This window comes from Electrona antarctica, assembly GCF_951216825.1.
Source record: "Electrona antarctica genome assembly, chromosome: 4".
In the NCBI taxonomy this organism is placed as follows: domain Eukaryota; kingdom Metazoa; phylum Chordata; class Actinopteri; order Myctophiformes; family Myctophidae; genus Electrona; species Electrona antarctica.
In genome coordinates this window covers 19,126,862-19,148,132 of record NC_136809.1, presented here as the reverse complement: position 1 = coordinate 19,148,132, position 21,271 = coordinate 19,126,862, and the positions used below count along the sequence as shown (strand labels likewise).

General features: G+C 44.6%; 1 protein-coding gene across 2 annotated transcripts in view; it reads right to left on the bottom strand.

Annotated features, from left to right (window-relative positions):
- Positions 1–735: 735 nt before the first annotated feature.
- The window catches only part of LOC306921025 (myosin-10), a 104,123-nt gene continuing 83,587 nt past the window's right edge, over positions 736–21,271 (bottom strand). For both annotated transcript variants that reach the window (XM_079498077.1, XM_079498078.1), the window contains exons 28-44: positions 20,052–20,264; positions 18,622–18,766; positions 17,881–18,087; positions 17,344–17,448; positions 16,539–16,691; positions 15,508–15,756; positions 15,096–15,308; positions 14,052–14,264; positions 13,386–13,547; positions 12,323–12,451; positions 11,427–11,515; positions 9,964–10,087; positions 8,442–8,531; positions 8,027–8,145; positions 6,770–6,878; positions 4,286–4,458; positions 736–3,854 (exon numbers count right to left, since the gene is read on the bottom strand). In XM_079498077.1, the coding sequence (XP_079354203.1) occupies positions 3,710–3,854; positions 4,286–4,458; positions 6,770–6,878; positions 8,027–8,145; positions 8,442–8,531; positions 9,964–10,087; positions 11,427–11,515; positions 12,323–12,451; positions 13,386–13,547; positions 14,052–14,264; positions 15,096–15,308; positions 15,508–15,756; positions 16,539–16,691; positions 17,344–17,448; positions 17,881–18,087; positions 18,622–18,766; positions 20,052–20,264 (2,638 nt within the window). In that variant the 3' untranslated portion in view covers positions 736–3,709. The remainder of the gene's footprint in view (positions 3,855–4,285; positions 4,459–6,769; positions 6,879–8,026; positions 8,146–8,441; positions 8,532–9,963; positions 10,088–11,426; positions 11,516–12,322; positions 12,452–13,385; positions 13,548–14,051; positions 14,265–15,095; positions 15,309–15,507; positions 15,757–16,538; positions 16,692–17,343; positions 17,449–17,880; positions 18,088–18,621; positions 18,767–20,051; positions 20,265–21,271) is intronic.

Sequence of the window (21,271 nt, the reverse complement as noted above, 5' to 3'; positions counted from 1 at the left end):
TTAACCCTGTGAGCTATCACGCTCTCTGTGTTCTATCATGGTTTCTCCTCTTTCTTATCTGACTAATATCCATGATAACAAAGCACTAAAGACACGTGATGGAACTGCAAACACTGTTAAGATGCTACATGATCCCAAGGCCCCATTTGAAGTGACAACCAGAAGAACAACCTAAAACAGAAAACAAACTTTGAGGAATCTCACTTATCTCAGAGAGCTCAGTAGCTCTCTGAGATAATAATGATAATAATGTCTATATGTGAGCCAGAGGTTGTGAGTTCAAACCCAGCTGAGCTACCCATATGGGTGAAAGCCATATATGGCAAAAACTAGAGTTTTCAACAGGCCTGAAAATAAAGGCCCGGCCCTACCTGGGCCCTCATTAAACCCTGTACATTCAAGACTGCCCTCACTGCCACCCTTAGATCTCAATATATGGAGCTGACCTGTTCTGACATTCCTTATGTTGATCTGACCTCATCAAACCCTGTACACTCAAGACGCTCCATATATGGCCAGTACAATATTCATTCCATGTTGATCTGACCCCCCATGCCAAACGCCAGCGCTCGCCCAGCAGTCTGCCGTCACCAAGGCGACCTCACCCATTAAGGCGAGGTTGCTTCTCACCCTCAGGGCGTCTTACTGGTTATAATCTAAAATGACACAGATGCTATCCCGGTTTTAATGAGTTAAATCCTTTATGCCCCAGAAATAAAATAGAAACACCAGAGCTACAATGAATAATGCTTTATTTCTCTTTTACAAAAAACAAAACCATAAACAAAACAAAAGGACATGGTCTAAAAATACAGGTAGGCCTATACAAGAAATGATATAGTGAGGGAATATTTGACGTTGAATGCCTGGAGGTCAACAGCCAGTGAGATCATTCATAAACTATTCCATGGGTGTTAAAGCTTTTAACCAAATCAAATCCTGTGCAAGACTTTAGTTCCCAAAAGCATTTTAGAACAAATACCAACTTGGCGCCAACACACTTTCAGGGAAATACTTCTTGCACAGGAGGCAAGAACACAGGGCTCTGAAGCTCTTGTAGTTAATAATAACAATTAATAATAATAATACTGATGTTTGACCCAAACATTCTACCTAGGAGGATACTATGAATGGGAGAGGTATGCACTGGATATGATATAAAGAAGCACAGCAAAAATACAAAAGAAAGGGAGGGGGGCAAGTAGTGTATTTACTGTGTTTACCTGTTACGCCTTGCGAGGAAGTTTAACAACTATGCAATACATATGTTCATTTACCACAGGGTGAAATCCTTGCATCATCACTCACTCATGCAAAGTCCTTGCATCACTCACTTATGCTCTTAGTGTCTAAGGCAATTTTAAAGAAACATAGTTACACGTTTTGCATCATACTGTAGGTGTAGGTGGATGAAGGATTCTCCCACAACCATCCTGTTTCCCAGATACAGAAACAATACAAATTGATAAGATGGATATTGGTACATGTTAACATTTACAAAGCAACGCAGTGGCCTAGCAGGTCTGTACAAAGCTGTGTGCTATTCAATACAACAGAATAAAACTCTTGCTATCCCACTGCTAGCAAAGAAGATGAAGGTAAAATTAGAATTTCAAGAAAACATCGTTAGCCAAACTGACCTACACGTAAATGTTTCTGTGGGTGGTCTGTGAATCTAGATTCTCAAATACGAGTCGAATCCTCAGCATTGATTTAACTCAGAGAATGTACAAATGGAAACACATTTTGGTTCCATTTATATACTAAAATCAACACTCAGGATTATACAGTGTAGTGTCTGAGTTCTTAGATAGTGTTCAGGGGTCAATGGGCTCTATGCACACAGAATAACTCCAATTAAGGCTCCGTTACATTTAGTGTGCAGTGGTTCTCAAAGTTTTTAATTAAAATGTAAGAGCTTTTGGGCTTTTTGCCTTTATTGATCGATTTACAGTAGTTTGACAGGAAAGGGGGAGAGAGATGGAGGGAAGACACACAGCAAAGGTCATCGTGACCGGGACTCGAACCCGCCACACAACCGTTTAGTTTCACACTGTAAGCATGGAATGCAAAGGCTGTACTGTACATGACCCATGAGTGCATTCTTTTGGGTTCCAGTTACGAGAGAAACGATCGACAATGTGCAATTCTGTGCATCATCCAGCAATTCTCTTTTTTTTAAAGAACGCATTAAGCAACAAGTACATTGTGTATAAATGCTATTCTGCAATCCATTTTACAGCACGAAATAAACGATAGACATCCCATCATTATTCTCAAATATCTTGAGGCAAGATGAACAGAGGAAGAGTGAACTATGATTTTCCTAAAACATCCCAGCAAGCCATTCTTCTCAAATATTTCGTGGCAAGGTCAACAGAGCTTGAAGAAGGCTTTTTCATTTAGTTTTTCACAGTAATACATTTTCCAGTCCATTCTCTTTTCTCCCATACCAGAGATGTTAGTTGTGTCCTGTAGTGTTCCAATATAATAATAACTGAACGTCGTCAGTCTGTACATCAGGAAGAGACTCATGCAACAAAAGCGTCCAGAAGGTCAGTCCCTTGGACCACAAAGACCAGTCTTAGGATGAGGAAGTAGGGCGTTTCATTCAGCGGACAACCTGGCAGCTATGGGTTGGGAATGGCTTTTACACGTCGTTTTGTGAGGAGAACCACAACAAGAACCAGGTTAGCAACAATTACTCATATTCCTGCGTTTCCACTAGGAAGTGCATTACGTACCCTCCATACAAATTCTGAACACTCACAACCACCTCCACCTCCATTGCACGCCCACACACACACACACACACACACACACACACACACACACACACACACACACACACACACACACACACACACACACACACACACACACACACACACACACACACACACACACACACACACACACACACACACACACACACACACACACACACACACACACACTCACACGCACCGCTCACACGTATAAGAAGCACTTTGTACCTAAGCATACTTTCTCGTTAAGCTGAGCACATTAATTCAAAGCCTATCGGAGGGCGAGAAGAATAACCACGCCAATGAGAAGATGTGTGAGCAGGTTTGCCAGGACTAGCAGCTTGCCAGAACAGAGTAGAACAGACTAGAGTTAAGGCAGAGGTGTCCCATTATGAAGGGGATAGTGGTTTCTCCGGCAGCGTCGACTGTGTGGAACAAAATGGGCAGAGACCTATAGTCTTGCACGCTGCCATGCGTGGGGAAGCCCGGTTTTCTAGAAGAAGACTGTGTCGAAACGTTCATCAATAAAGCCTTGATTGGGAGCTTTTGAAAAGTCTCAGTGTGCGGACTTCTATTTCTTATCCAGCCTGGTTTTCCCCCAAAGCCATCTCAACAATGCAGTTGTAACGCCCGGGATTCGAACCCAGGTCTCCCGCGTTGAAAGCCAACATCTTAACGACGGAGCCAAAGGGAATTCCCTGTAGCTCCGGGGGAGATATTAGACTTTTAAGGCCGTCAGGCTGAGGCTGTGAGCCACTCTGCTACACAGTCTCATTCAGCCCAGTGGCTTTAACTGAAACAAAGATGATCTGAGCACCGAGATTCTTTAGGGGAAATTGGCCCTGATGATTAAGTTGGCAGGTATAGGTGGGTGGTCATGAGGCAGAGGAGCGAACGGGGAAAGCGAGGGGAAGAAGATGGAGAAGAGAGACTCGTTGCGTCTACTCCACGGAGGCTTGTGTGTCGTTGAGGTCGCCGGCGCGGCTGTCTGCGTCGTCGTCTGATAGGTCGACGGAGGCGCCGTCCAGGTTGAGGTTGCGGCGTCCTGAGCGGCCGGATGAGAAGTTGCTGACAGGTCCTCCGCGCCTGACACACACACACACACACACACACACACAATATTCATTGCCATGGTGCCGACTGACTGATAGCACTCACACAACCCTACTGATTTTTCTCACTTATTTCAAGCCTGGCCTCCAGGAGCCTCATAGAATACCTCAGGTCGAGGTAGAGTAGAGCAGTGGTCCCCAATCTTTTTAGCCCGTCTCCCCGGGAGGGCCGGGACCCAAACTAGTGAAAATAGCAGATCTACAAGCTCACAACATGTTGCTTTGCGACGCGTTGTGAGGTTGTAGATCGGCTTTTTTAAAGGTTTTGAATAATAATTAAAGCAAAATGTAGAAAACAAAAAATAAGGGGTCCCATGAAAATGTGTCTGCGACCCACAAATGGGTCCCGACCGACTGTTTGGGAACCAGTGGAGTAGAGAATAGAACACATGGAAGCTCAGGTACCTGAGTCTGTTCTTGAGGGAGTTGACCTCGCGGGTGAGGCCCTCGCTGGCCTCCGTGGCGTCGTCCAGCTCTCTCTGCAGTTTCCTGCGGGAGGCGTTGGCCCGCGTGGCCTCCTCCTCCGCCTCCTCCAGCTGACGCTTCAGCTGTTTCATGCGAGAGTTGGCCTTCTCCATCTGAGGGGAGGCGCAGGGGGAGGAGAATGAGAGTCAGGGTTAGAGAGTTGGCCTTCTCCATCTGAGGGGAGGCACAGGGGGAGGAGAATGAGAGTCAGGGTTAGAGAGTTGGCCTTCTCCATCTGAGGGGAGGCACAGGGGGAGGAGAATGAGAGTCAGGGTTAGAGAGTTGGCCTTCTCCATCTGAGGGGAGGCACAGGGGGAGGAGAATGAGAGTCAGGGTTAGAGAGTTGGCCTTCTCCATCTGAGGGGAGGCACAGGGGGAGGAGAATGAGAGTCAGGGTTAGAGAGTTGGCCTTCTCCATCTGAGGGGAGGCACAGGGGGAGGAGAATGAGAGTCAGGGTTAGAGAGTTGGCCTTCTCCATCTGAGGGGAGGCACAGGGGGAGGAGAATGAGAGTCAGGGTTAGAGAGTTGGCCTTCTCCATCTGAGGGGAGGCACAGGGGGAGGAGAATGAGAGTCAGGGTTAGAGAGTTGGCCTTCTCCATCTGAGGGGAGGCACAGGGGGAGGAGAATGAGAGTCAGGGTTAGAGAGTTGGCCTTCTCCATCTGAGGGGAGGCACAGGGGGAGGAGAATGAGAGTCAGGGTTAGAGAGTTGGCCTTCTCCATCTGAGGGGAGGCACAGGGGGAGGAGAATGAGAGTCAGGGTTAGAGAGTTGGCCTTCTCCATCTGAGGGGAGGCGCAGTGAGGAGTGAAGTGAGTTTAAACGAGTGTTGGAAAATGTACTCACATTTTTCACTTAAGTAAAAGTATCAATACTGCACTGTAGACATACTCACTGGTTTAAACCCCATCCTGATTCCTGACATACAGCGACGCAAGCAGGAAAAAGTAATTAACCCGATTGTATACTTCAGCTGTTCGTAAATAGCTTGTCTACAATGTGATGTGTTGTGAGCTTGTATAGCGGCTATTTTCTTCTTTGAATAGGAAAAAGAAGAAGAAGTAGTAGAAGAAGAACTTACAAATCTTCTCTTATGGGGAAAATGTATATCTGCTGTTGGCCAGAAACCAGCTAACTCCAGCTAACTCCAACACACACAGATGTAAAGGGTGTTCAATAGCATTGATTTGTGGAAAAACAAGAACAATAAAAATGTACGATAGCTTACAGTATATGAAATTTGGGGGTCCTTGAAATTAAAATATTTGAGAACCAACTAAAAAAGTGTGCTCCTCCGAGTACAGGTCTCTGCCAGGCTGGGTTTCCGCAAACTTTGGAAAGCAGTCATACTGTAGCCACTTGGAATGGGATCTGAAACATCGAACACATACATCTTGATCACATGACCCCAGAGATCATGTGTACCGGTTTGTGTGAGTTTTGGACAAAATCCATAGGAGTAGCAGCAAAATGTGTGCGAAATTGTAATCTGGCACCAGTGGCCGGGTGAGGTTTTCAAACCTTTTCATGTCAAGGAAGGACCCCCAAATTGACACTTATTAGCCCACACCCAGTGATTCTCAACCTTTTTCATTTCAAGGACACCCAGTTTGACCTGCATTAGGCCAATGCCATTTCAAGGACCCCCATTTAATGACATTTCTATCTTTGGGAGCCCAATTCATATTGTAAAATCAATGTTCTAAAATGCTTAGTCCCAATACTTGATTCTGATTGGCTGGTTGCCATGGTAAATCTCACGATAATCCACACCTTCAATCATTCATATAATTCCCAGCTGCGTTACATTGATCCCGCAGCTCTGTAGCTGAACTGGGGAAGGGGAGCACTTGATTGCCTTACAAACACTGGCCGTGCGGGCGTCTAAGCACCGCCCGCGCTCATATGACTGTGAATGTGTGGCTCCGGGCAGCCTCGTAAAAACATCAAGCACCTCCTATTCCCCTGTCTGAGTAAAAACCTAGGACAAAAACAAGGAAGTGTGGCTCGCTCTGGTGGGCGCAAAGTGTAGCTACTTTTGTGAATTAGGAATAGTTTTGCTATATGTTTGTAACCGTTTTAGAAAAGCAATAAGCCACCCAAAGTCCCAGCTTACCGGGTATTTTATAATGGCTGAAAGGGTCGGAGACACTCCGCTACGTGTCGTGTCTCACTACGCCTCTCAGCCATTATAAAATACCTGGTAACCGGAGACCTCTTGTGGCTTATTGCTTTATTAATTTAACCCTGAAAGTGTACAAATGGAACAAAATGGGGTTCCATTTGTACACTCTCAGAGTTACAGACCATTTGGTTCATAACTATCCATATACTGTAGCTGTGGACCCCCTGGAACTCCCTCAAGGACCCCCCGGACCCCATTTTGAGAACCAGTGCTCTAACGGCTGAGAGTGGATGTCCTCACCTGCTCCTTGAACTGGTCGGCATGGCGACGCTCGTCCTCCACCTGCATCATCACCTCCTTCAGTTTCTTCTCCGTGCGGCGCACAATCTTATTGGCTGCTGCTCTCTCCCTAGAGGATTATAAGATGATACATACAATCTTATTGGCTGCTGCTCTCTCCCTAGAGGATTGGAAGAGGATACATACAATCTTATTGGCTGCTGCTCTCTCCCTAGAGGATTAGAAGATGATACATACAATCTTATTGGCTGCTGCTCTCTCCCTAGAGGATTGGAAGAGGATACAGACAATCTTATTGGCTGCTGCTCTCTCCCTAGAGCAGCGGTTCCCAAACCTTTTTGGCCATGCACCCCCTGTTACCTCCCGACCTAGCTGATGCACCCCCCACATGGAAATATAAATTGCATAAGCTATATAGAGACATATATTTCCTTTTTATCCACATATATGAACCTGAATATGTCATAATATATGCAGCATAGGCTATATTCTGCATTACTTGCCATCTTCTAATCGGATTAGAAGATGATGCAAAAGGTTGCTTGCATCTTTTCACCACTGATATATCCAGCTGTCCAGCCACATTTACTGCTACCATTTATTTTCATTAATTAAAGCTGCACTATGTGACTTTCCTCTTTTACCCCAGATTTGAACCGGGTTTCCTGCGTAAGTGCTGACATTTCTTTTTACCACTGAGCTATAGAGCCTGCCTGAGGATACATTGAATCTTGACTTTCAGGTCAACATTCGTGTCAGATCCTGTGTCTAGGTGAGACACGACCTTTGACACATTCTAAATGTCTCAATAGAAGTTCAGGGAGACAAAATACAACCAATTGTATTATATTGTATTAACATTACCACACAGATTGGACAAGATTACATTTTATTCATAAAAAGGTTACATAGACAGTGCCGCTTTAAGAACATAACGTTGAGGTGACAAATTATTATTTAAAACATGTTTACTCAGCAAACTAAAACCTTTTCCTTTTTTAACACTTTATATAAGTGCACATAAGCACTGGCAGTCACACTTTATCATCCTGTAAGTTGCACAAGAATTAAAATATGTAGTCACATCTGTAATTGATAACTTAGCAAACAGAATAGACCCATGGCTTCAGACAGGGCAAATCCCAGGAGGGCATAAGAGAACAGCTGCTGCTTCAGAGATGACCTCTGGTTGGATGTGTCAACACAACAGAAAGCAGAATATGCTTTTACTCTAGACACTCTACACTAGAGACTTACTTTGCTTCCTGCTCCAGTTGTTCTTCCAGCTGTAGAATCTTGGCCTCCAGAGCCGTGATGGACACCTTAAACTTGGACTTCACCGCCGCTTCCAGATCACACAGCTTGGAGTTCAGATCCTACAATTTGCCAAGTCAGTTTGGCAAGTTCAAACAATTTACTTATTAATTACCGGTAAAATATAGCGTTAAGAGAATTTATGCATTTTATTCGCACTTATTTTTTAACCGCATTTCCTCGCGCGGCCCACGCGGCAACATTTCCAAAGCATTCTCCCACCATTCTAACCACTCGGTGGATGGGCCACATGCATTTTCAGAGCATGTTTATTTTAATGATCAATCAATCGACTGTTTTGACTTTTGACTATGTATTATCGAATTTAACTCAATATCATATATTATATAGTACAGACCTTGTTCTGGCGTTCCATCTGTTGCCGTGCATTCTCACTTTTCTGGGCAGCACTCCTCTCAGTAGCCAGCTCTGTGGTCAGCCCGTCCATCTGAGAGGAAGGTTGGAGGGATTAGACAGGGATAGAGCAGAGGAAGGGTGGAGGGATTAGACAGGGACAGAGCAGAGGAAGGGTGGAGGGATTAGACAGGGACAGAGCAGAGGAAGGGTGGAGGGATTAGACAGAGCAGAGGAAGGGTGGAGGGATTAGACAGAGCAGAGGAAGGGTGGAGGGATTACACAGGGACAGAGCAGAGGAAGGGTGGAGGGATTAGACAGAGCAGAGGAAGGGTGGAGGGATTAGACAGGGACAGAGCAGAGGGAGGGTGGAGGGATTAGACAGGGACAGAGCAGAGGAAGGGTGGATGGATTAGACAGGGACAGAGCAGAGGGAGGGTGGAGGGATTAGACAGGGACAGAGCAGAGGGAGGGTGGAGGGATTAGACAGGGACAGAGCAGAGGGAGGGTGGAGGGATTAGACAGGGACAGAGCAGAGGGAGGGTGGAGGGATTAGACAGGGACAGAGCAGAGGGAGGGTGGAGGGATTAGACAGGGACAGAGCAGAGGAAGGGTGGAGGGATTAGACAGGGACAGAACAGAGGGAGGGTGGAGGGATTAGACAGGGACAGAGCAGAGGGAGGGTAGAGGGATTAGACAGGGACAGAGCAGAGGGAGGGTGGAGGGATTAGACAGGGACAGAACAGAGGGAGGGTGGAGGGATTAGACAGGGACAGAGCAGAGGGATGGTAGCAGAGCTTTTAGCTCCAGACCCAAAACAGACACTTGGTCTCTTCCAGGGACCCCAAAAAGCTTTTTTTGTACACAAGGGATGTGAAAAATGATTGTACACAGCATTTTCCAAATAAAGTAAACAATACAAATAAAAGTTCTATTACAGAAAAATTATGCATTTTTTTTAAAACATCCTTTACAATAATATAAAAAAAGATTAGCCAGACTGATAACATGGGTTCACTCACACAAATCCACGTTCTCAGTGTGGCTAATGCCAGGCTAGCGTAGCATACCTGCAGTGTGGTTTTAATGCCAGGCTAGCGTAGCATACCTGCAGTGTGGTTTTAATGCCAGGCTAGCGTAGCATACCTGCAGTGTGGTTTTAATGCCAGGCTAGCGTAGCATACCTGCAATGTGGTTTTAATGCCAGGCTAGCGTAGCATACCTGCAGTGTGGTTTTAACGCCAGGCTAGCGTAGCATACCTGCAGTGTGGTTTTAACGCCAGGCTAGCGTAGCATACCTGCAGTGTGGTTTTAATGCCAGGCTAGCGTAGCATACCTGCAGTCTGGTTCTAATGCCAGGCTAGCGTAGCATACCTGCAGTGTGGTTTTAATGCCAGGCTAGCGTAGCATACCGGCAGTGTGGTTTTAATGCCAGGCTAGCGTAGCATACCTGTGGTGTGGTTTTAACGCCAGGCTAGCGTAGCATACCTGCAGTGTGGTTTTAACGCCAGGCTAGCGTAGCATACCTGCAGTGTGGTTTTCCTGAAGCGGTCGTTGATCAGCTCTGTGTTGCCCTGCTCCTCCTCCAGCTCCTCCTCCAGTTGAGTGATGCGAGCCTCCAGCCTCCTCTTCTCATCCAACAACGCCGACCTGACACGCATGCACAGGACATGTGTTAACCCACTAAGACCTAGTCTGGCGTTACCAGACTGTTGCCTCCGCGATTTCCAAACACTTCATCATACAGTCTGGGCCAACGGAAGAGGTCTCATGAGTATAAGATAAAGCGGAAGTGGAGCCTCCTCGCCACTTCCGTTTCGTCTTTACAGTCGCGCACATTTATCCTAATATAAATAGAAAACATCTAAGCATATATAGCTTGTTGCTTAGCAGAAAAGGAAATAATAATAATAATCATGAACGGAAATGGCAGCTTCCGTTACTCAGCTCATGGGGCTATAGTCCCAGACTCTATATAGCATTCGGAGATTGTGGAATAGTTGTCTGGTAACGCGAGACTAACTAAGACCTGACACGCATGTACAGGATGTATGTTAACCCACTAAGACCTGACACGCATGCACAGGACATGTGTTAACCCACTAAGACCTGACACGCATGCACAGGACATGTGTTAACCCACTAAGACCTGACACGCATGCACATGACGTGTTAACCCACTAAGACCTGACACGCATGCACAGGACATGTGTTAACCCACTAAGACCTGACACGCATGCACAGGACATGTGTTAACCCACTAAGACCTGACACGCATGCGCATGACGTGTTAACCCACTAAAGCTCATTCCCTGCCCAGGGCGACTTTTTTCCCCAATGGCGTTCTCTGCCAAGGACGACTTTGATGTTTATATATATGTTTTTGGTTTGTTTTCAAATGTCAGCGAACAGCACCATCTTGCGTAAAAAAAAGTTGCAGTCCTACAGGAAACGGAACTAGAGATGATTGCAAATTCACATGCTGATCCGGTCCCTGTCTATTATTGGAAATGTGGAAATGGCTTTATCTCTGTGTCAGTGATTTATTTCTATATTCTGCCCTGTGCAAAAAGCCTAAAAGGCAAACAGAAATACAAATTGTAATATTCCAATGTTCAATGCTAAAACTAACAATGAAATCGTTAATGGCAATTATTTGTGTGACAATTAATCATCAACTTAAATTTGCAATGGTGACAGGCCTAATGTTGTAGCGCCAAAAATAGCTAAATATCTAGATCTACAGGTTCATGGCTTTTCCTGGCACAGGCATTAGTCTTACTGACAGACAGTACGCAATAATAAACATATCTGTGTGGTGACACCGACTTTCCAGAGGGTTAATATACATATGTGCGGTGACAACGACTTTCCAGAGGGTTAATATACATATGTGTGGTGACACTGACTTTCCAGAGGGTTAATATACATATGTGTGGTGACACTGACTTTCCAGAGGGTTAATATACATATGTGTGGTGACACTGACTTTCCAGAGGCGCTGTTAGAAATCTCATCTGCCAGTTCATCTCTCTCCTGCTCAGAGTGTCGACGCGCCCTCTCTGAGGCTGCATGGTCCTACACAAATGGGACACACACGGACACACACAGACACACACACACACACACCCAAAACAATCTCATGAATAAAGAAATTAGCCTGTATACCAGGGGTGTCCCAATATATCATCCGACAACATTAAAACGTGACGATATGTCATACAGTATTGCAATATTCTTATATCTTTTTAAATGTATTTTAAAATGTATTTGTTTTGGGACTAGTAAAAGTTACAGGACGTATGCTCCCATTATTGGCATGCCGGTCAGAAAATACTAATACTGTATGTCAGTGGTTTTCAACCCTTTTCATATCAAGATCCATTATTAACCACGGACCAGCGTTTGATGAGATGTAGTCACTCAGACCCAAAACCCAAAAGAATATTTTGTCCACAATTCCATGCTGTATTGATGCAGTATCATTGGAGAGATAACAGGCAATGAGGCAAACGATCAAAATAACAATTCATCTACATTCTCTAACTTTGTAAATTAATTACTGCATATGTTTAACAATAATTTCACTCTCAAGAGTTAAATATCTAATGAGGTTCCATTTGGTTACCAACTCTTCCATCATTTAGCTGGGGGGATTTACCTGGAACCCCGCCAAGGACCACTGGTGGTCCCCGGGCCATTGGTTGAGAAGCACTGCTGTATGTGACAGCCATCAGCCATACTGACAAACTGAATAAATGATTTAGAGAGTAAGACTAGTCTAGTGATAGAACCACTCAAGTTCCATACTAGCCTTTTGGTATTAAGGAGAACATTTCCATTTTAGCCAACACACTGTTTCCGTGAGCATGCTTCAGATGTTACCTCCTGTAATTGTAAGATCTCAGCCTCCAGGGTCTTGAGCTTCTTCTCGTTCTCCTTGGATTGGGCAAAGATCTCATCTCTGGAGGCCCGGGCCTCCTCCAGCTCCCTCTGGTAGTCCTTTGTCTGGACCTGCCCACATGGAGACACACTTTTAGACCTTCGTCTGGGCCTGCCCACATGGAGACACACTTTAGACCAGCGTGGTTCCCAAACCTTTTAGCCTGTGGCCCAAAAGAGAAATGTCATGTCTCCCCGGGACACAAACTAGTGAAAATAGCAGATTGACTGCAATCTCACTTCCCGCCGCGTTTCACTATTTTCATTACTTCTGAAACATTTGTTTTCTAATTTATGGAATTTCTTAAGATTTTTCGTTGGCTTGAAGAAAAAAGAAAAAGAAAATCATTGCTTTTTTTTAACAAATGATAATTATTTTTCTTTTTTTTCATTCATTGGTCGGCCCGGTGTGTCAAGTGGCCAGTCCAGTCCAGGCCTGGTTCTGGATAAGTATATCATCTGAATATCCTAGTATTATATATAATATCCTAGCAAGCATTTTGCTACTTATGCCTTTTTAACAGCTTCACTTCATAACCCGCTAAACCCGCGTTTTATTCCATTGTCTTTCCCTGCTAAACACGCAAAACCCGCAATTTGTTTTATATGATTAATTCGCCATTTTTTAATAGCTTTTATGAAGAAACGGCTTTGTTGCGGACATCGTGAGGAGGCGGACGCCGGACGCGTTATGATGACGTAATCGGAAATAAACTGGCTTGCAAAGGCTTCTGGGAAACTGAGTCAAATGCAAGTGAATGAGGGCGCAAGGGACAATCTTGGCTGTTGTTGATCTCATCGAGGAAGTGGGTTATGTGTCGACTGGGGAACAAACGATGGGACTATTTTCAGCCAGATTTTCATGATAAGGAGGTAGAATTACGACGCTTTGACACCTCAAGGTAACTGTAAATATCGGCAGTCAACGTAACTTCTTGCAATGCCTAGTCCGGCAATAAAGCTTTAACTATGTAACTTAAAAACGTGGTTATTGTCAGAATCCAACCTGTAACTTGCGGAGCTGTTTGATGGCCTCGTCCCTGGCCTTGTTGGCTGCCTGGATGTGTCCCTCCAGGTCCTGGAGGTCCATCTCCAGCTTCTTCTTAGCAGCCACGGCCACAGCCCTCTGCTTCCTCTCATCCTCCAGCTCTGCCTCCATCTCTCGGACCTGACCATGCACAACCACGGGTGGAAAGGAACCCAGTACATTTACTTAAGTACTGTACCTAAGTACAATGTTGAGGTATTTGTACTTTACTTGAGTATTTCCAAATTTCCAATATTTTTGATGCCCAGCTTTCCGGGTTTGTGTACACACAAACATTGAAGACAAAAGTGAGGACGCAAATTGTGATTGGGTGGGACGTGGGAGATGTGCCATTCGGTTGAGCATGATGAGATGATATATGATGATGTATGATGATAAGAGCGCCCCTCACCTTACACGTGTGTGTGTGTGTGTGTGTGTGTGTGTGTGTGTGTTTTTTTGTTACTTCTACTCCACTACATCTCGGATCCAAATATTATACTTTTACTCCACTACATTTATTTGAACACTTGACTAGTTACTAGTCATTTTGTAGAATTTGATTATTATTGCAAAACATACATTAACCACTTCATTTCATTCTACATTGCAGTATTGGTACTTATACCACCACTGGCCCCGTACCTGTTTGACCAGGGCCCTCTTCTTCTCCTCTCCCTGTTCATCTTTGGCCAGCAGGTCCCTGTCAAACTGGGCCTTCATGGCCTGCATGTTGACCTCCAGACGCAGCTTGGCGTCCTCCGTCGTCTGCAGCTCGTCTTCCAGCTCCTCCAGCTGGACCCTCATCTCCTCCACCTGCTGATCCAGTGTCCGCTTGGACTTCTCCAGCTCGTGGACCTGTGGACGGAGCAGAGACAGCGTGTCAGGGATGGAACAGAAATGACTGTTTTAACACATTAAGACCTAAGTGGTTGACTATTTCATGTCAAGGACCCCAAAAACTATATGTAATTGGAAAAAGATTTGCACACGTTTTCACAATAAAAAAAAGCAGAAATAGCTCATGTTTAAAATAAAGTGGTTAAAAGCTAAGGTGAGACAGATGCGTTCCAAATAGGTTAATACAATTGCAGTTTATGTGCAGCTGTGGGATTAAACGTGTCGATTTTTGTGTGAATTAACCCATTGCAAACAGGAAAGCATCCAACCACTTTATCCATTATTTTATACTTATAATATACAAGCTCATAGCATGTCACGCACTATGTACTGTGTAGATCTGCTATTTTTGAAAATCTTGAAAATATTCGCACATTTTTAACTAAAGTGTTTGCTGGTACAAAATATTTTGAGATGCATATAATTTTGAGGCTCCTTGAAATTACTGATATAGCAACACACCAGTACGTTTTATTTTATTTTATTTTTTTACTTTTCTTAAACAGATTTAGAAACCCTTTTTTAAATCTACCTCAGGTCTTAATGGGTGTATGTGAAATACTTTAATACGTTTTTAGTTTTGGGTTTTTGGATGAAATCACATATTTTCTTAATGGCGATTCAGGGCTGGGGCCAGGCTAAGAGAATCACCCACTTGTGAAATACTTTTTAAATAAGTTTTTAGCTTTTTGGGTGAAATGTGCTAGAGAATCACCCACTTGTGAAATACTTTTTAAATACGTTTTTAGCATTGGGGCTTTGGGTGAAACGTGCTAGAGAGTCACCCACATTCTTTCCCACGTCATCCTTGGAGCTCATCAGGTCCTCCATCTCTTGGCGGAGCTGCTTGTTGAGCCTGTCCAGCTCGTCCCTGGCCTCCTTGGCCTCCTCCAGAGCTCTGCTCATGGACAGGGCCTTGGTCTCCTTCTCCCTGGCCTCGGCCTCCGCACGGTCCCGCTCCTCAGCGAAGCGCGCCGATACGCCCTTCTCCTCGGCTAGCATCTGCCGTAAACACACAGGAACAACAAACATTTTGACAGGAAATTTTGATTTAGTTTTGATGTGATATTTCAGTTTTGGACTAAAACTACAGATGATTTTGGGAGAAAAAAAATATTTCGGCGGGCCTTGGTCGCAGTGGGAGTCAACAGAAGCTACGGATAAGGTGCAGTGGGAGTTTATTCCCCCCCAAAAAGCTGACCTGGTCGAACTTCCTCTGCTTCTTCTCCAGGTTGGAGACGATCTGTCTCTGGTGGTCCAGGTCCACCATCAGGTCATCCAGCTCCTGCTGAAGGCGGTTCTTGGTCTTGTCCATCTTGTCCATGGCCATGCTCTTCTCCTCCAGCCGCTGTGCGCTCAGCTCCACGTCCTTCTGCAGCTTCCTCTTCAGCTCCTCCAGGCCCTCCATGGCGCCCACGTCCTCCTCCAGCTTCTTCTTGGTGTCAAACAGCTGGACGGTAAAGGACGGGGGACAGATACATAGAATTAGCAGAGAAAGACAGCTGAACTTACAGAGACAGCGACCCACTACTCCGGTGGTTCTCAATCATTTCAGGCCACGGCCCGAAACCGACATTTGAACTGGGGACCCCCCAAAATAATCATTTGAACTGGGGACCCCCCAAAATAATCATTTGAACTGGGGACCCCCCCAAAATAATCATTTGAATTGTGGACCCATCAAAATATTTGAACTGTAGGAGTTGAGGCAGGTATTACATTTTGTTTGACTCGGTTCCACAGATTAATATCATAAAAATGGCCTTGTGAGCTTACGTACATCGGCTATCTAATTAAGGGGAATACCCAAAATCACAGGTTGAGAACCATAGCACTAGTCTGTCACCACAATGGGAAAACAAAATTCTTTTCTTTTTTACTTCTTAGTCAACAATGAGGACAAAACACAAAAAGGTGACATTGCTGTACATGAAACCAGTTCATGTTTAGTGGAGGAAACTGAACAGTGAAAATGACTTCACCGAAATACAACAAAAATATATGAGTACTTTTTCCACCACTGGACAACAGTAACACAGCAGGCCTGTCACAATTATTACATAATTGTCTAATCGCAATTAGATTAGAGATAATGCCAATTATTTTGCATAATGGAGCTTAAAGGTCAGTAAGTGATTGTGTGGAGCTGACCTGAGCCTGCAGAGTCTGTAGCTGTTTCTCCAGGTTGTGTTTGAGAGCTTAAAGGTCAGTAAGTGATTGTGTGGAGCTGACCTGAGCCTGCAGAGTTTGCAGCTGTTTCTCCAGGTTGCGTCGCGCCTCCTCCTCCTCCTCCTGCTGTTCCAGCAGGGTGTTCTTCTCCTCCTCCAGTTGGCGGATACGGCCACTCAGGTTCAGCTTCTGACGAGTCTCCTCCTGGAGGAGCTCCTACACACACGCACACACACACACACGCACACACACACACAAATCCCCCAAAAAGGAAATCTCAACTGCCCCTAGGGGCCGAACGGTAAGGCAGACGGAAGTGGCAGTGGATTTGTTGGATGCAGCTCAAAGTGAACTTTGCTCGGTATCATCTAGTTTGTCACCGTCTGACTGTCCTAGCCTGTGTTGACAGGTAAATGGCCAAAATGGCACTTGTTGGATGCGTGACTTTCACAAGATTATGTTCAAATTAACACCTTTTCTGGTTTTTCAGGCATACAATTATGGTAATTGTTTGGGCCCAGTTATGGCCGGGACTTAATGTTCAAGCCTGTTGAGAACTCCAACCGGTATCCATCCATATTATTTCAACATTTTATGTTTTGTATAAATTAATGTCCTACTTTGCTGTACAAGAGTCTCACGCAAAAGGAGCAAAAATAGCCAACATCGATGATATTGTCTCTGTCAGGTGGAAACCTCATATGTCCAAAACTGTTACTTTTCAGGATTCAAATTCAAAAATAGCAAAAGTAACAAGCTTGACCGCGTTCAAGTAAGTCATTATAAAGTTAGAATATGGAGATAAGGGCGACAATATGTAATGTGCAATGTGATTCTTTTCTCTGTTTGTGCAGGGAGGCATGGTCACCTGTGTGTCCTGCAGCTGGCTCTCCAGGCTGCCCACGTCCTTCACCAGTTTGATACCTTTCTTCTCTGCCTCCTCCAGCAAGGCAGCCACATTGTCCAACTCCGTCTGCCAAGACAAATCAAAGTAACACATTTAATAATGACAACAACATATAAGATGTGGTGGCATAGTTTTGTACTTCTGTTTTGTATCTATGAAGTTAACATTACTATAATAATAGACCCCCGGGTGTGGTTATAATATGCAAATATGTCTTCCCTGTGTATTTTTGGTTTCATCCTGAAAGCTGGAAGCCTTTGAGTAGATGAGTTTAAGTCAATGAGTTCGTGAACTGGTTGGTGTGGCTAGTACTGGCTATACATTTTAACACTTTCCGTTCACTTTTTTGAAAAACATCTTCCTCCTAGTTTAATCATAATACCTGATAATCATGTTTTAGGGGGGGCTTCGACACAGAAGTGGATTGGTCAGTATTGATACTTATACTTAAACGTGAATACGTTTCTCACCCTGATGTTTGGATGAAAGCGCCTGTACCTGTATCTTGTGTGAGCGTTCAGACAGCTCTCCCTTGGATCGCTCTCCCTCGGTGGCCCTGGCCATGAACTCCTGGAGCTGAGCTTCCAGTTTCTTCCTCTTGTACTCGGACTCCGTCTTGGCCTGCTGCAGTCCTTTCACCTCGCATGATAGCTCCCTGTTGTCGCTCTCCAGACACTGCTTGTTCTTCTCCAGGTTGGACTTGAACTGCAGCGTGGAACAACGGTGGAACAATGTTCGTTCAGCTTTTCAGCAAGACATCGTTTGTTAGGAATGGGTGTGGGACTGTTCATATTAGGGCTGCAATTGTAGTTGATTGAACTAATCGATGTAAAAAAAAAAACTCTATCTATCTATCTATCTATCTATCTATCTATCTATCTATATATATCAACCGTTTTATGAAATAATAAACTAATAATCAATCCCTTCTTTGGGGATGTCAGGCGAAAGTTTTAAAGAAGGCGTTGGGATTTTCAAGTGACACCGTTGGTCGATGAACTACGTCAGTAGCTGCTCGATTCGTTGCAACACTTAAAGAAATGGTTAAAATGTCGGAGGTGTGCAGTCTCAAGCCGACTTGAGCCACGGGAGGCAGCACAGAGCAAGCTTAGGCGAGCGAGTCGCCGTGCCGAACATTGCGAAGTCCGGCACAGATTTTTATAACCTGTCCTTGTCGGGCTCAACTGCAGTGACAGAAGCGACAGGCAGGTGTAATGAATGTAAAATAATAAGACGCACCCTCTTGGCCTGTTCTAGCTGTTCAGACAGCTCCTCCAGAGCGGTGCCATGTCGCTGTCTCATGTCCTGGATCTGGGCCTCATGGTTCTTGCTCTCTTCATCTATCGCCTTCTTCAGCTCAGCCACCTCCTGCTCGCGCTTTGTCCTGTAGGTGTGGGTGTGTGTGTGAGTGAGTGAGTGGGACAGGCCAGTAGAACACATTCTCAACAAAATAGTATATAGAGGTTTTATAGCAGCCTAGCTGTCAGCTAAAAATCATCCAAAACTCCTCAGCTAGTCCACGTGAAAAAGTATTATAGAGCACTGAAGTCTGACAAAATTTACGGATCCTACCTGAGTCACGTTTTCTTTCCCCTCTCCATTCTGAATTCCCATCGACGTCTTTAATATCACGCCGTATATTACGATCCGTGTTCCAAAAATAAACAAATGGGGCGGCGGTTTGACTCATATGGATATGAAGCATCAACTGACGGCGAGAAAACGCTAATGTTGCCATTAGCCAGAAGCAGACTGTATATCTATGAGTGACAGACTATCGTAAACGATACAGAGCCACCTACCTGAAAATATCGCCGGACCAGTTGGTTTATTTTTAGATGATTCTAAGATGCACCAATGTTATTTTCCATAGAGAAAATACTTCCGTGACCCAGGGGAAAGGAATATTCTGGATCAACTGTAATGTTCCGAGGACATGTATGTCAGGACTTCGGTGCTCTATATGGATAGCCGATAAGTGAACAGCAACACTGTAGCTTTCACGTTTTGCTATTCCCAGTGAACCATGAATGAATAAACCAATCCTACATTGATAACCACCTGTACATTGTACGTTAAATAATAATAGTTGATCTACAAGCTCACATAGTTCCGCTATGCGATGCATTGTGGGCTTGTAGATCTGCTATTTTCACAGTTAGCCCATTTCCTCCAAATGTTCGCCGATTATGACATACATACACAGAATATGGATGCTAGGGTTCATGTGGTTAATGTCATTGTCCAGCCAAGTTCATACTTCAGCCCATTAAAACCAGGAAAGCATATTTTGTTATTTGCCTTGGCTATTGGCTAAAATATACAAGCTCACAGCACGTCACTTCGTGTTTGTACATCTACTATTTTTGAACATTTTGTGTAGCCCAAAAGTCAAACTAGCCTTTGTGATTTTTGGGAGATAAACAATTACTGTACCTCAAGAACAGATATATAATTAGTGTAATATCACGTATATGCCGATATCCCATTTGGCTGAGCAGTTCAAACACTTTTAACCCCATTTTTCAGTAATTATTTTGTTCTTAGTTACTGCACTTGTAGGGCAGTACTGACTTAGAAGGCATGTTTGTGGTGTTTCCCGTCACTCTCTCCGACGTATTCTGTCCGACACGCCACATTCTATACCGCCGACACCACCGAGGCAGTACCTGAGCTCCTGCTGGGCTGCGGTGGTGTCCAGGGTATCTTCCAGCTCCGTCTTCAGAGCCTCCAGCTCTTCGCTCAGGTCCCTCTTGAGCTTCTCGGCTTTGCTGCGGGACATCTTCTCGGACTCCAAGTCCTCCTGGAGCTCACACAGCTGGGCCTGCAGCTCACGGACGTGCTTCAGGGCGTTGTTCTTCTGGGACGATTCATCGTCCCCCCTGGTGGCGAGAGGCACAGACCATGCACATTATGCTTCGGTAGGAATTATTAGATTTTCTTCATTCATCCTGTTTATCCTGTCCAAAATTAAGCCTGTATATATATATAGTATGAGACAATTTAGGCAAAATTACAATTTGATTTGTGTAGTAGTCACAGATAATTCAACATATCCATTTAAAATTACAGATTACGCCAGAATGTTCACTTTGGAACTGTGGTGAGGTGACAGGCCAACAGTCCACACAGGGTGGCAGTGACAGGCCAACAGTCCACACAGGGTGGCAGTGACAGGCCATGGCCAACAGTCCACACAGGGTGGCAGTGACAGGCCAACAGTCCACACAGGGTGGCAGTGACAGGCCAACAGTGCACACAGGGTGGCAGTGTGGTCAACTCAACCGTGCATAAGCACATATCCAACGATGTGTGTGTGATGTGTGTGTGATGTGCGTTGCCTTCATCCCTCTCACTCCCAGAAGAACGTGGCCATAATAATGATGAGACTGCATATTTGTAGTTACTGGCAGTGCGGACACATTAGACAACAGCATTATAAAGCACTTCACCACTTAATTTAGTTAGATGAAGATCCTTTTGGACAAATGCATTGGGAAGTTAAATCCTTTTCACATTGGAATTCATATGGTGTCTATTACTGCAGCTGCAATAATAGGCACTGACTCAAACTCAAATAGCCTAGTTAATGTAAAATAAACCATGTCAGAATGGCCAAGGAAGCACAATTATCTGGAGCTAAATGTTGATTTTACTAAATATATAAAAGTGCTCAGAGGCAAGCGGGTGAGGGTCTGTGCTCTAACTCAGTGATTCTCAACCCACATGATTTTGAGGGGGTAACAATTTAAAGTGACCTTTAAGACGTTTGTTTTTAATACCTCAGAAAAGAAAAAGACAGTACTGCATCAAAAGTAATCAACAAACCATATTATAAAAACCGAGTCAAACATTAGCCAAATAATAATAAGAAAGAAGGCAAACATTG